The sequence below is a fragment of the Ostrinia nubilalis genome, chromosome 25 (genome assembly GCF_963855985.1).
Source record: "Ostrinia nubilalis chromosome 25, ilOstNubi1.1, whole genome shotgun sequence".
NCBI lineage: Eukaryota > Metazoa > Arthropoda > Insecta > Lepidoptera > Crambidae > Ostrinia > Ostrinia nubilalis.
In genome coordinates this window covers 1,692,856-1,709,049 of record NC_087112.1, presented here as the reverse complement: position 1 = coordinate 1,709,049, position 16,194 = coordinate 1,692,856, and the positions used below count along the sequence as shown (strand labels likewise).

Sequence of the window (16,194 nt, the reverse complement as noted above, 5' to 3'; positions counted from 1 at the left end):
AAATCAAAAGCAGAAACTTGTTTAGGTACTCGTAATTTGGAGATAGAGTCATTATGGCGATATGGAAAGATGAAAATCCTTAGTCACTTCAATATCAGTTATTAGTTTTTCATCAAAGCTTCAGCACAGTTACTAGAAAAAATAGGCAGAAAGGTTTGTGCCCTTTGCTTAGAGTAGGCGCACACCGTTGATTTTTAGTTGGCCGATAGTTGTGCCCGATTTTAATTTGTATGAAGAATCGGCCAAATCGAATCGGCGTAGTATGCGCACTCCCATACATGCCCATACTGATCAACTGCCCGACTAAACTATCGGCCGACGAAAAATCAACGGTGTGCGCCTACTCTTAGTCTTAATCTCATTGAAATTGAAGCCCAATTTCTATTAATTTTCACGAAACAGTTTTGTAAAAACTAAGCGCTGTGATTTATGGCCTTTGCCTGCGTTTTAGCTAGAAAGCTACACACAAAAATGCGACTTGAGCACTGGACATTTAAATTAATTTTTCAGTGCAAATATGTTTCTTAATTTATTTTATCAATCAAGATATCACAGATTAACTAATAATTTTCTAAATATTTTCGAAAAAAAAAATTCTGTCAATACTTTTTTTCAGTTTTGGCGAGCAAATTCAATTTTAGAGATGTTTGCCGCCATTTTCGTTTGCGTTTCCATGCATATCATTGAATCATAACATTATGTAAGTAGCTACACTAACTTGAGTGGTGATGTATAACTCCATAGCAATGAGATGAGCCCATCAGACACATAATACGTAATTAATTACATAATATCTATTAGCGGTCGGCTAATGTACGCATTATGTTTGACAAATTGGCTGATGGGATGAAGGAATGCCTACTGAGATTACGGAGTTGATACATTTTGGGACATAAGTAAAATAAAAGATTATGTATGGCAGTTCAAGCTTTACACTATGGTACTTATTTAATAGTGATAGGTGCGTTTTTACATCAAAAATGTACAGGCTGAAGTGCTCTTATACAAGACAGAGTTTTCATACAAAGTTTATGGAAAAGTCTTTAACTGTGCTAGTTAAAAATAAATCACATTATTCTACGTTTCGTAAACTATGTATTTGCAGTTAACTTCAACGAAAAAGAGTGATTTTCAGGTTTCAGGTTACCTACATACCAAAACGCTACAAACTTTGTTGTTACTACTCTTAATTTATGTACCTTATATTTTAAGGTGCTTACAGATTTGTTCAAACCCAATCAAACAAGATAAGCAAGGTAAATGTAACAAATTGTTTTTCCCAGATAAACATATTTAAATCCATCTCATTTAACTACAGAGAAAGGAAGGCTCTTTGTTATTCCATCGCGCAAAACCTACTGGACTGATTCTGATGAAACTTAATAATTTTGCTAAGTATAAAAATTGGTACACATAGGCTTTTGAAGCGATGTTTACAATGTTGAAACTTAAGGACAAAGGACAGTGCCAATCCATGTATGGAAGTTGGACCAAGTGCTGCCCAGAATGAAACTATAGTGCATTTCGTTCCTCAGGCCAATACTAATTTGTAAACTGGAGCGCACTAAAATCTATCCCTGGAGTTAAGAGAAAAAAAGAATTTTGTTTTGAATTATTTACATACAAAATATCATCGATGTATACCTACTACGGATAAGACTTCGCGATTTTGGCATTAAATAACACTCGCTATGTTAAACTTAACCATACTGCATCCGTATACCTTACTTTATAGTCCAGTCAATAAAGCATTATAGATGGAAAACTGTAGAACACAATTTCTGACTTCAGGACTTTATTTAGACTAGTTAGGAGGTGAACATAGCAAAAGTCCCCGTCCTTAGCCCTTGAGCCTGCGGGGAGAGGGGGGTTTAAAGGTGCCACTTTTCGGTTTTTCGCTTAATCCTCGGAAACTATGCGTCCTAGTGACATGACTACTATGAACCAAAAAAAGCATATTCAATTTGCTACAGGTGAGACAGTCAACTTTTTTGATAAATTGTATAGTTTTCGCGGCATCTGCTCTAGAAGGTCTGTAATATTGGAAATTTCATTTTTGTCTTACATGTTCCCATCAGGAGAAAATCGACTAAATCAACATTGAGCAATCATTCTAGACATGCGGGAGCATGTTAAGCCTAGTTCTAGGGAGGAGACTGCACCGTGCATGCATTTTTGAACGTCAATACCTAAATAACCGTTTGAGGTATATTTATGAAATTTTAAGCTGATGTTTATCTTGCAAGTCTCAATACATGAGCCAAATTTGAAGAGTTAATGCACAGTAGTTTTTGAATGATGAGGAGTCAAATGTGGCTCCAATTCAGGCGCGGATCCACCGTTGTGGGCACTGTGGGCATGCCCACAACCCTAATTTGCTTGTTTAATTATGATCTATTGATAAGATCGATACGCATGTGTCTTTGTCCGGGCATGTAGTGATCCAACTCTCACTTGTGTGCGTTACTACCTCAGCGACATGGTGACGCTGATCAAGATGTGCCTATATGGAAAAGTTAGTGCCTTATATCCTGTAAATGTGCCGAGAATCTTGCATTTGTACCCATTAAGGTTTTGGAGTAATTGGAGAAAATAAGATTGAAGAAAGATAAGATATAAGGCACTAACTTTTCCACATATGCACATCTTGATTAGCGTCACCATGTCGCTGAGGTAACGCACACCTCTCACTTTGCTAATTTTTGGTGGCTGTGCCCACAACCTTTTTTGAGGGCTGGATCCAGTGGCGGATTTACCAATAGGCCAAGTAGGCCAGTGCCTAGGGCGGCAGATTTAGAGGGGCGGCAAATTTAGCTATTTTTTTTTTCACAGGAAAAAATATATAATTATACGTTTACCTACACAATCCATATATAAATAAACGATTAATAAACACACTGTAATATATACTTAGGTACTTATATGTGATCATGAATTTAAAAATATTCCAATAGCGTTTCAATAAAAATAAAATAAAAGACTAGTAACACAGGATCTCCGGAGCCTAGCACGAGCACCATCTCTCCACAACTTCGTGTATATTGTTTTACAGGGTGGCCCAGAAGAAAATTCACTTTTGAAAATTCAAGGAAACGAAAACTGTACATTTTTGTAGAACTTTAGCTATTGCAATTTAAAGGAAATTTAGTGCAATTTATTTTAAAATTTACTTTCTTTTATAAATTTTATCGTACATGTGATTCCCTTGACGTTTACAACATTCGGTCAGCATACATCAACATTTTGGAAAACTTTCGTAAGCGCTCCTGCACACGACGCCGCTACCGCGCCGCCGCCGCGCCGTCGCCGCGCCTTTGCACTGTTTATACGCGCCGCGTGAACACCGCTGCCGCGGAGCCGCAGCGCCGCGCGCGAAATTATACTTTGATGGCGCGGTGGCGGCGCGGCGGCGGCGCGGCGGCGGTTTTACTCGGTGCATATGAACAGTGTAGCGGCGCGGCAGCGGCGCGGTGGCGGCGTCGTGTGCAGGAGCCCTTACTTAGGCCTCAGCCTCGAATTTAGCGGGCAGCGGCGCGGGAGCGGCGGCGGCGCGGGAACGGGGTGGGCAACGTAGACCCGTTCTCGAAACAAGCGGGCAGCTCCCGCGGCGCTTTAGCGGCGAAGTGTTGTGTTCAGGGTTGTGTTGTCAAGATATTTGTTTTTATTCGCAAACGAAATGTCTGAACAACGGCGACAATTTTATTTCGATTCAAATTTATTCCTAACGCTCGATTTATTGTGGGAAAAAGAAGGAGTGCGCTACCCGCTCGTTGCCCGCTCCCGCGCCGCTGCCCGCTCGTTGCCCGCTCCCGCGCCGCTGTTTTCGGAACCGGTCTATTTGATTTTACGCATAAGATCCTGCCGCTCCCGCGCCGCCGCCGCTCCCGCGCCGCTGCCCGCTAAACTCGAGGCTGAGGCCTTAGAGTTACCTCAAAATGGATTCAGGATGGATGAATGCTGCAGAGTTTTTGGATTATTAGAGTATACTCTGCTCATAAGGTAACACCACAAAAAGAAGTCTGCTGGAATGAGATTAACGCTTCTTAGAGGCAGTGAGATTTCACCACTGCTTAATTGGTTTGTTGCATTGAAAGGATGATTAATTTTTGAGAGCGCTATACTGGTAGGCTAAAAAGCTTTTTGATTTCAAAGCTGCAAGATTCGCAAGGTTATGACCGGAGCGCTTGGTTTCATCAAGATGGGGCTACGTGTCACACTTCAACTGAGAACATTTAGATGGTAAGAGGCATGTTCCCACAAAAAAATAATTTCAGGCAGGGGTGACATCTCCTGGCCACCAGGAAGCCCTGATCTCACTCCAGAAAATTATTTTTTGTGGTGTTACATTAAGAATAGAGTATACTTTTATAATCCAACAACCATGCAGCAACTGAACAAAAAATTGAAAATAGGTTTCGAGGTAATTCTGACGAACGCATTCCAAGATTTTGATGTATGTTGATCGAATGTTGTATGCGTCAAGGAAATCTCCTGGGCGATGTAATTTAATAAAGGTAAATTTAAAAATAAAATTTTCTTTAAATTGAAATAGTTAAAGTTCTATAAAAATGTAGGTACAGTTTTCGTTTCCCCATCTTAGGATTAGTACATACTGCTGTTTTTAGGTCAACATTAAACTCTTCAGTACATAGCGGGTTGCAATAATAATCTATTAACTTACAGAAAAATATCATTAAGTTCACAATCATAGTAATAACGGGATTAAACTAACGTATTGAATTTCAAAAGTCAGTAGGTAGGGGCGGCAAAAATTGAATGGCCTACTAGCGGCAAATTTGTAAATCCGCCACTGGCTGGATCCGCGCCTGCTCCAATTGGTTCGTCTAAATATACGCACGGTGCAGTCCCCTCCCTGGAACTAGGGTTTGTACCCGGGTAATCCCGGAACCGAAAGAACCGGGAAAACCCGGGTTTTTTCGACAGCTTAAGAACCGGTTTTTAAAAATTCAAAACCCGGTTCTTTCGGTACTTTCGGGTTTTGCATATTTATCTAAAAATCTGTTATAGGTATTAGGCATGAGTCGTAACAAGAACATTGCGAACGTATAGAGAACCTAAAGATATCAGATTAGCTACTAATAAAGATTACCTACTTATTGGTTTTGTATTTTGTTTTTTTTATGAGATATGTAAATATTTTAAGCATTTTTCTTACAATTTTTTAAAATCACTGGCATATTTTTGTTTGCGCTTACGCTGCGACAGGTTATACAGAAGATTGACGAGTATAACTTGCCACTATGCTTGGCGTTCGTAGACTATGAGAAGGTCTTCAATTCGTTCGGGTCTTGGGCAGTGCTTACAGTCTCTTCAGCGCGAGGACGATTCCTCTGCAGTGAGGCGTTAGGCAGGGAGATGTTATATCTCCTAAACTGTTCACCACTGCATTGGAAGACGCTTTCAAACTCCTTGAATGGAAAGGATTCGGCATAAACATTAATGGCGAGTACATCACTCACCTTCGGTTTGCCCACGATACTGATTGTGGTCATGGCAGAATCGTTGTAAGATCTTGGCACAATGCTCAAAGACCTTAATCGAGTTTTCTAACAGGTAGGCCTGAGGATGAATATGGACAAAACAAAGCTTATGTCCAATGTCCATGTTGCGCCCTACCCAGTTTCGGTTGGGAGCTCAATCCTCGAGATTGTTGACGATCCAGCTAGGTAGGTCCAATTTCGAAAAGGGAGTCAATCGTCGAATCCAACTCGGCTAGGCAGCGTTCGGGTAACTACGAAACATCTTTTCATCCAAAATACCTCAGTGCCTGAGGACGAAAGTCTACAACCAACGTGTGTTACCAGTGATGACTTATGGCTCGGAAACGTGGCTTCTCACTATAGGCCTTATACAGAAGCTCAAAGTTGCACAGCGTGCTATGGAGAGGGCAATGCTCGGTGTTTCTTTACGAGATCGAATCAGAAATGAGGAGATCCGTAAATGAACTAAAATAGCGACTTTAGTTCATTTACGGATCTCCTCATTTCTATGTCAGCGGATTCAGCGGACATAGCCCGACGCGGACGCAGAACTGACGGCCGATGGGGCAGGAAGGTCCTGGAATGGAGGCCGCGTAACGGAAAACGCAGCGTGGAACGTCCACCCACAAGGTGGACCGACGACATCATAAAGGTAGCAGGGAAGCGCTGGACGCAGGCCGCTACCAATCGATCAACATGAAAAGCATTGGGGGAGGTTTATGTTCAGCAGTGGACGTCCTATCCTATGGTTTAAAATTAAATGATGATGATGATATTTTTGTGTGAGAGTTGGCAACACTCCTTCTCCTTTATTTGCTTTGCATCTGACAGTCAATATATAAATAGTCAAATATATCGATAAGTTGGATGAAAAAGACTGATTGTGGTACCTCAATTGAAAACTAATTATTTTACTTTTTTTTATTTTTGGGAGTAGAATTTAGTAAAAATAGAAAAATATTGTAAATCATATTTGTTGATTATTCCTAGTCTATTCAAAGAAGTGTTATTTCAATAAAAAAAACAATCAAAATATTGTTTTTTTGGAACCGAAAGAACCGAAAAAACCGGGGCTCCCGGTTCTTATGACCACCAGACCCGAAAAACCCGGTTCCTCAAACCAGAACCGATTCTGCATTCCCTACCTGGAACTAAGCTTAACATGCTCCTGCATGTCTATAGTATTTGCTCAATGTTGATTTAGTCGATTTTCTCCTGATAGGAACATGTAAGACAAAAATTAAATTTCCAATTTTACAGACCTTCTAGAGCAGATGCCGCAAAAACTATACAAGATATAGAAAAACTTGACGGTCTCGCCTGTAGCAAATTGAATAAGCTTTTTTTGGTTCATAGTAGTCATGTTACTAGGACGCATAGTTTCCGAGGATTAAGCGAAAAACCGAAAAGTGGTACCTTTAAACCCCCCTCTCCCTGCCGGCTCAAGGGCTAAGGGCGGGGACTTTTGCTATGTTCACCACCTAACTAGGCTAAATAAAGTCCCGAGGTCAGAAATTGTGTTCCACGGATTTCTCTCTACACCGTCGTTAAGGCATTCATTGACTGGACTATTAGTACGACTTCGACATTATTTATAAGCGATCGAGCGCTGTTTCAGTAGTTTAGTTAGTTGACCGAAATTAATTATTTCCAAAATGGAGCAAGAAGTTTTAGCTTACAATAACTTCAATAATCAATTTTAATACACCAATAAATTGATTTTTCGCAAGGATAGAGAACTAAAACTTCTTGCTTCATTTTGGAAATAATGATTTCTGTCAACTAACTAAAATATTGCAACAGCGTTAGATCGCTTATAAAGAATGTCTAAGTCGCACTAAAGTAAGGTGTACGGATGCAGTATGGTCAGGCCTGGCTCACTCCGCGCGGTACATCCGATAATTACCTACAGCGAAGCGCCCCGCCGGCGGGTATTATATCAGTCGAGTGTCACGCGCGCGCCCGTCAGGACGCTGGCGTGCGTTGTAGTACCTAATTCTATGATCGAAGTATAATTTAAAAATGGACATAAAGAGAAAGAAATATTATTGTGCCGCGTTCGGGTGTTTAAATTCGAAAAGAAATCTACCGGATTTATCTTTTTTTTCACTTCCCAAAGATGCTGAAAGGTATGTTGGCCATGTAGGTAATCAATAATTCTTAGGATAGTATAGGAACCTAACCTACCATGACTACTGCTCAGAATGCGTTCGTTCGTTTCAGCCAAATGACGTCCACTGCTGGACAAAGGCCACTCCCAAGGTTTTCCATAATGAATGCGTACTTACCTACATACGTACCTCATTACAAATAAGTACATTATTTATTTTTTCACTAGACAGCAACCCTAACAGCGTAAGAAGAGTTCAGAGGCACGCGATAGAAAGAGACAAAACTTGTAGGTGAATAAAATTGTAGGTACGTAGTGCTGTGCGAGCTGAATTCCACTGTATCGCGTCGTAGCAAGACTCGCATTTATTTAAATCGTCTTGCGGAGTAATCCTTCTGTACCTGTACTATTACTTATTCTGTGGTATGGTTAAGTTCAACATAGCGAGAGTTATTTAATGCCAAAATCACGAAATCTTTTGCGTAGTACGTATATATCGATGATATTTTGTATGTAAATAATTCAAAACAAAACTCTTTTTTTCTCTTAACTCCAGGGATAGATTTAAGTGCGCTTCGGTTTACACATTAGTATTGGCCTGAGGAACAAAATGCACTATGGGTTGATTCTGGGCAGCACTTGGTCCAGACCCTGGCACTATCCTTTAGTCCTTATTTGAGTCAACTTAAAGAAATCTAGCCTCCATAAAAACAAAAGCTAGGGTTTCGAACCTATACCACCAGGTACCACCAATGTAGCACCACCTTAACGCGAATGGCACGCTTCATTTGCGTCGGCCTTTGTCAATTCCCGTCATTATGCCGCCCCGAACGTCATTAACGGGATTTATCATCCATAATGCGTGTATTAACGAAAATCATTTAATTATGGACTAGCCTTTGAGCGCGGGTCCGCTCGTTTAGTTGACTTGGGAATAGATAGTTATTTAATTTTTAGCGTTATGAGTCGCATCTCAAAATAATTTGAAAATTATAAATAACTTAAAAAAATCGAACTGCCTAAGGCGGGAATTAAGAAATAAGGATTTTTTCAAGTTATTTATAATTTTCAAATTGGGAATAGATAGGTTTAACTAACTCTTTTATAATGCGAACAAGGCATTGGAATTCACTGCCTGCTGCTGTCTTTCCTAAGCATTATAATCCGGGCCTCTTCAAGGACAGAGTGAATAGGCGCACAAACCTTAAGGGCTTGTGATCTCCCAGAGACCAAGCCCTAATTGCTTACCGAAGTCTCTTCTCTCTAGTCTATAAGAACACCTGCTTCAGATCCAGAGATCCCGGGTTTGATTCCCAGTGGAGGCAAAATTTTCTGCTCGGTTTGGTGGTAAGCGTATTCCAAGACCGCCTGGCTGCCATCATTTTACTTAGGTAAGTCTTTCGCCTTAACTATAATGTTAAAGCATCGTTGTTTTTTTCCAGTAAAGAGCTAAGGACTAGGTGGACTGACGATCTGGTGAAGGTCGCGGGAGGCGCCTGGATGCGAGTGGCACAGGACCGGTCTTTGTGGAAATCCTTGGGGGAGGCCTTTGTCCAACAGTGGACGTCTTTCGGCTGAAACGAACGAAAGAGCTAAGATAGCCAGTTCCTCTGTGGTTGAGGATTCCGGGAGAAGCTCGCTTCCACCGTCGGCCTGATCATCAATTTCCATCAGGTGAGATACAGGCCAAGAGCTTTAACATTGTGGGTAATAAAGACAAGTTACATACACTGTTTTTATTTCACACGGTGTTTTTTTAGCCTTTGACAGGTTCTACAAACAAACATTGTTTTATATCATACTGAACCTTACTACATTGACATAAAGCGTCTACAACAAGAATGTAGAGACCACTTAAAAATAAATTAAGATCGGCGTCGAACAATAATTTAATTATATCTTTACGCCATGGTTTTAGGGTCCATTATCGTCTGACATCGTCACGAGTTGACTTCTAATTTTGAATTATTTGGACGCGTAAATAACCAACTTAAACCGAACTCAGTTGAAGAAAAACCGATTCTATTTGTATCGAGTTTGAGGTTACATTGAGTGTAAGCTTAAAGTGGCGTGGAAATTATCTGATTGGCGGGGCAACTGTCAAAATTTGAACAAAGGCGTTTCTAATGGAGCGGAACGCGCCGTGTATAGTTGTCTCTTTCTCACGGACGAGTTCTTAGGGTTCAGTGAGGAGGTTATAAGAATCATTAATATTTTTTTGTTTTGTTTTTGTGAGATGAAACCGTATTTATATGTGAATTTAGGTGTGTGATTACTAAAAACAAGAAATTAAAATTTTAATAGATTTTAAGAAAATTTAGATTTTTGGTATAATATTCAGCTCCTTTATGTTTAGGTACGTTTGTAACACATTGTCAAGATGCAACATTGTTTATATTCCATTATTCTTGATATTCTGAAAATCATTATTTCCTCTTTAACATACCGAGAATAAAAGCCTATTATGTAAAACGTTGGCACTGTTAATTTGGTTTTCGTGTAACTACTGAAAAAAATGACCGGCTTATTAAAAAAATTGTAGTTCCTTATTTTATGACCAGTAGTATTTATGGATCGTTATGTAAGTTACATAAGCAGATAATTAATTGACAAGAGTGATTTCTCCTGCTGAAGAAAGATACCTATGTCTACTCTTATGGAGTAATGCGGGATTCCGTAAACCGGACTTCATGTGAAAACACGTCATATTTATGTAACTATGTTTGAAATTTTAATTACAAATTCGAGCGGATCGGTTTTTTTCGGGACACTGCAAACGGAACGTTCATGTGAACGTTGATATTAAAACACTAATGTCCGTTTTCACCATCAATCCCTAATTTTAAGTGACAAAATGCCTGTGATATGTCACCATATTGGTCACTTAAAAATAAGGGATTGATGGTGAAAACGGGCATTATACTACTAAACGGGATACTGCAAAAAACAGTTCCTGTAAAAAACGGTATGTCTCCCTGGAAAGAAAATCAAAAATCAAAAATCAAAACGACAAAATGTGCGTTGTGTTAAATTGTTATTTTGTTTTATTTACAAATAAAGTGGTTGGCAGTCCACAACAGTACGTTTCTCTAGAAACTTCCTGCTACAACCAAACTGTGGAATGGACTGTCGTCTGCGGTGTTTCCGGACGGATACGACCTGCAAGCTTTCAAGAGGAGAGCGTATCTTTACCTTAAAGGCCGGCAACGCACCTGTAACGCCCCTGGGTCTGCGGGTGTCTATGGGCGACGGTAATCACTTACCATCAGGTGATCCGTCTGCTCGTTTGCCTCCTATCACATAAAAAAAAAAAAAAAAAAAAAAAGTGTACGGAACCCACATTGATTCAGACTCGGACTTGCCCACTTTTTAACATCGCCTTGATGATGAATTACGTTTTACGTAAGCCACAAAATTTTACATAACACTATTTGTTAATCAAGATTAACATATTGACTTCTTTTCCTACTTAGTTTTGTTGTACTACCGTGTTTTAGAAGTCGGTTTAGTATGTGGTACTTACTCTATTAGGAAGGTACAGTCAAGCTTACATGATGGTATTTAGCATTTTATGTAGCTGAGCTTACATGGTGATATTTTGTAGCTGTAATAAATGATTTTGCAACGAAAAAATAAATGGATAATCTGGCTGTGAACTGTACCTTTGCTTCTTAATTATTAACGAGTAGTTCAGAGCATATTTTTCAAAAATAACACATAATTAAGCATAAAATAATGCTTTTTTTGTATAGATTCAGTTTAGCGTGGAGATTGTAGTAGGCTAAATCCTCCATTTGCCTCTGGTAAATTGGAGAGGAGGAATGGAGGCCGCGTACCGGAAAACGCAGCGTGATACGTCCACCTACAAGGTGGACCGACGACATCGTAAAGATAGCAGGGAAGCGCTGGACGCAGGCCGCTACCAATCGATCAACATGGAAAGCATTGGGGGAGGCCTATGTTCAGCAGTGGACGTCCTATGGCTGAAATGATGATGATGATGAAATTGGGGAGGATCGTGCTCCTGCAGATGAGACAAACTTTTGTTATTTCGTCCCATTGAAACAGTTCTAAATCAGTATTCGTAAGGGTCATTTCGATACAACGATTACTCGATAGGATTGCATTCAGCGATTTGTTGTCGTTGAAGTTTTGTTACGTGAATAAGTACTGATGATGATGTTTTTGAACATAAAATAGTCTGAATTATCGACGACACACCCTGTATAACACAATCCAACAACAAATCTCACTCGTACACACGCCTCAATCAAAACCAGTAGTCATCACTTTCAATCGGTCCGGCAAAAAACTGGACACTTCCGTCCCGGGTTCGGGTCCCGGCGCGTGTCCAACGCGATGACTGGCGGGACGGGGTGAGAACGGCCATGTTTTTTTTGTTGAATTGAGGTTAGTGGATGATATAGTAAAGATATTTATCAATCTTATGATTTGGTACCATGTGGTAGTAATAGGAGACAATAATTTGTGTTAACATAGTGGGTAACATAGAAATAAATACTAACATAGTAATAAATACTATATTTCCCACTCTATTCTGCCTTTGGATCAATATCATCACTACTTTATTCATTATGGATGACGTATTGGTTTCAAAATTACTCTGTAATGTTGTTAGTTTATTAATTTATACATTATTGTGAATCTCTTTATCTTCTCAATAAAATAAAAAACTAATATTTTTTTTTACTTCATAACTTTCTCTCTATCTCTATCACCAAAGGCAAATCAACAGTGCAGTTCCAACCTTCCAACAGTTAAAATTTGCACTTTGCAGGAGAATGATACAGCAAGCTGTGTTTCTTCATCCAATGGCATCAAAATATACTTCCTACGCACTGTTAGAACGACGAAATGGAGGATTTGCCCTACACTCCCAAAACCCTAGATGCTGAGGGTTCAAGCAAGTTGGAAAGGCCTTGATTTTTGCATACTTTTTGTATTACTAGTGTGAGTTGTGAGGAGGTCCAACTCTATTTACTGACACGGCTTAATTTTTAATTTGTAAGAAGTGAAGGATCTTATACTTTGTCGAAAAACATTGTAACACAATCCATTGTACCAATTCTCAGTAGATACACTTGGGAGTGCCCGGGCAAGTACTTTTCCACGCTCTCCCAAGGAACCCCGGCGCAATCCACACCGTCGACCGCAGCCACTTCCCTGGGCCTGGGAATACGACTACTTACTTGCTCTATTTGTATCAAATATGATTCATTGATGAGTTCTGGTTGTGTCATTTAGTAGTCATAAGATACGGGTATTGTTACACTCGTATAATTATAGCAAGACAAAGTTAAAGTTGAATTAATTGAATACAAATAATTTATTTCATTCATGCATGGTAAGTATGTCTTTCAGTAGTATACTTAGGATCACCTAGACCCTTTCCAGGGCACTGACATCAGACCTTCTTGTCTAGTCAGAGCGTAAGTCAAATTTTCTATTCATATAATAATATGACAAATAATCAGAGAAATACGCAGTGGAGATTAAAATGATCTGATGATAATGAAACGAATTAAAAGTTAGTTAATTGAGTTAACGAATGTCATAGCTTGTCGTTGATTTAAAAAACATATGAGAGAATCGCGTTTGGACAGCTTTAAAAGTATGTCAATAAATGAGGGTTTCCGCGATTGAAAAATCCGCCAGATGGCGGGACGTGGATGTGGGGTCTGACTGCTGCGTGATTGGTGGATTTTGATATATCTGTCAATCATCAACAGCCCTTTACAGTCCACTGCTGGACTATGAGCCTCCTCCACTAGGTATAGTGGAGGGTTTTGCCATAATCTCCACGCTAGGCAGGCGGGTCAATGTCAATGTCATGTCAAAAATAACCAATCATGCAACATTTGGACCTCGCGTCTACGTATTGCCATCTGGCGGATTTTTCAAGCGAAAACCCTCATTGGTTGAGTCAACTGACTTAAAGCACCAAAATTATAATCTAAAGGCACTATCAAAATATGAATTACATGCTTATTATCCCATTTCTCACGTGCCAATTCCTGGATTACCGGGTTCGATTTCCATTTCATCTTCCCACAGGAAGGCGCAGCACACCTGGATGCGCAAAAACGCGCGCGCGCGCATTTTCGCTTTCAGTGCGCGTGACTGAGCGCGAGCGAGCTAGTGAGAAACATCAGATTTGTTTTTTTTTGCGTGTGGAAGTGGGAATTTATTATAAAAGATGTTGTTCCTGACTATGCTTAGAGGAAGGAACAGTGAGAAAGAAAACTTTGGAAAGTAATAAGATTCCCAAGTAAAATTGACTACCTACCTACAAATGGAAAAATCTAACATTAGGTACAACATACTCTGACTTCGAGATCAGATCTACATTGTGTCAGCCCAAAATTCTGCTACAAGTGTGGCGTTTCAATAACATTCATTAAATCATCCTGCGTGCAGTTGTTTGTTAGTATCAATTGATATGTTTAACTATTTTGGTTTTCTTACTAGATTGATTCTACCTTCCATCTTGAATAGGTACAAGAGCTTAAAATAACCTTGATTTCTTTTATACCTTATTTAATTCTAAGTAATTGATGTGTTAACTTTTGTCTCAAGATGTGTCTTCATAAACGTTTTATCTATCTATCGTCTTCCGAAGTCCGAGTGACTGCCCGACATCCGAGTACAAACACATTCTAAACGCAGACGCAGCTGAATGAGCGAGTTTCACCACGGCGCGTGAATGACGCGTTTTTTGTGCGCGTACACTTGCCCAAATCGCTGTGAAATTAGTTGGGCCGCCGCCGCTTGTGATCTCGTGTGGGGTGGGGTGGCAGTGACAGCGGGCAGTGATGGCAAAAAAAAATCTTTTTAACTGTCTAGCCAGGTTTAAGTTGTCTTATTTAGGCTAAGTTGCACCACCGAACTTTATCTGTAACTATGACGATAAACGGTGTTTTTGGATGAAGTTTGACAGATTTTTGACGTTTGCTATAGTAAAGAAAGATGGTGCAACCGAGCCTTATTTATTTGCAAATTTACAGCCAAAACGGGATTATTACTATCTCTCGTTCCTACCGCTTCAACTCCTGTGTAGACAGGATCTACAGCTTAACCGCTAATAAAACCCAACCAGGTCAAGTTTGTCCCAGAGTAAAGTTAATACTGTCATTGGACCCGCCACGACATTAATATACAGATAACATCTAAGTTGTCCTACTTAGTAGTAGCTGGGCCATTATATTTCTGGAGGTCATGAATTTGCCTCTTTCATTTTAATTTTTAGCACGGGCACTTAGCTTGAACTTGAATAAACAAGTTAAAAAAAATTATTATTTTTGGATCTCAACACCATGTTTATTTATCTTCAGATGCACCAACGTTAACATTGGAGTTTGGACAAACTTTTGACGTTTGTTAAAGTTAACTGTTAAAGTAAGATGGCGCAACCCAGCCTTAATGTTTAGGTAACAAAGTTAAAAATAATATGCTTAGAGGATTAGAATATCTTTCTTCACTAAATTCTGGCTTTTAAAGCCAGGAAAGATAAAGCTCTGATAAAGCATTTTAACCTCCAAGAAAATTACCAAATTAAAATACACCATTGAGAAAATACCGGTACCTTTTGTGTCAGGTAATCATCTCATTAATTCGGTACGAATTATATCCATGATCCCAAAAATAACTTTCATATCCACCCCGCTAGCACTGCAACCCCGCCTTTACTTATATTTATACTAGTCGTGCACTGTCGTCTTTAGGCGAGTCATTAAAAAGAGGCTTTCAATCTCAGTGAGAGTCCAGTGAAATATCGAGAGACCACAAACTGACCCGCGCACTAAACGTTACATTCATTTTGATCGAATCGTTTTGGGCTATGTTTATGTACATCTGTTGATACTCTTGACACTGCATTTTAGAGCTAAAAGACTCTACGCTTTTTAGCAAGTCAGTTTCTGATTAGAATTGATTGCATACATGTAACCTCCTGAACCAGTTTGGCTAGCGTAGAGAGTGTAAACAAAATCCTCCATTTGTCTCTGGTAAATTAGAGAGGGTCTTCTTCCTGCATTGAAGACTATAATATGGTACTTAGTTATGATGACTTAAATATACCATGCAATACGATATATAGTTTTTAAACATTAGTAGGTATGTCAATTATTTTCAAACAGGTATTTTTGAATTTCGCTCTTTCGCTTCGTATAGATGTTTTGAAAGATAGTTTAAAGTAATAAAAATCAAGATATTTGTCTCCTGCCACCGTTAACAACAACTGAATTTACTTATTTATGTATTTATTTATTTTCACCAACTTAAACTATCTTTTTTACTTAAAGACCTTGATTCCTGTAAATTATAATATTAGTATAATTCAGGACTCACCATCGCCCCCCTGGTTGCTGCTATGCGCGTGGTACTGCTCATCTGCAAAGTCGTACTCTACGTCAGATCAGACACATCTGCTCTCAATAATCATACTTCTTTCTTATGGTTATGTCATAATATCATGGACAGCAGACATAGGATGAGTTGCACCACCTAATCTTGACCGTAAATTTGACGATAACCGGTGTTTTTTGTATGGAGTTTCACAGATTT

The 16,194-nt window shown here is 39.4% G+C and overlaps 1 protein-coding gene across 1 annotated transcript in view; it reads right to left on the bottom strand.

The window, feature by feature from the left end:
• LOC135084056 (paired box protein Pax-2a) overlaps positions 1-16,194 on the bottom strand; it is a 121,435-nt gene that overhangs the window by 59,250 nt on the left and 45,991 nt on the right. The window contains exon 3 of the mRNA XM_063978798.1: positions 15,979-16,035. Within this exon, the coding sequence (XP_063834868.1) occupies positions 15,979-16,035 (57 nt within the window). The remainder of the gene's footprint in view (positions 1-15,978; positions 16,036-16,194) is intronic.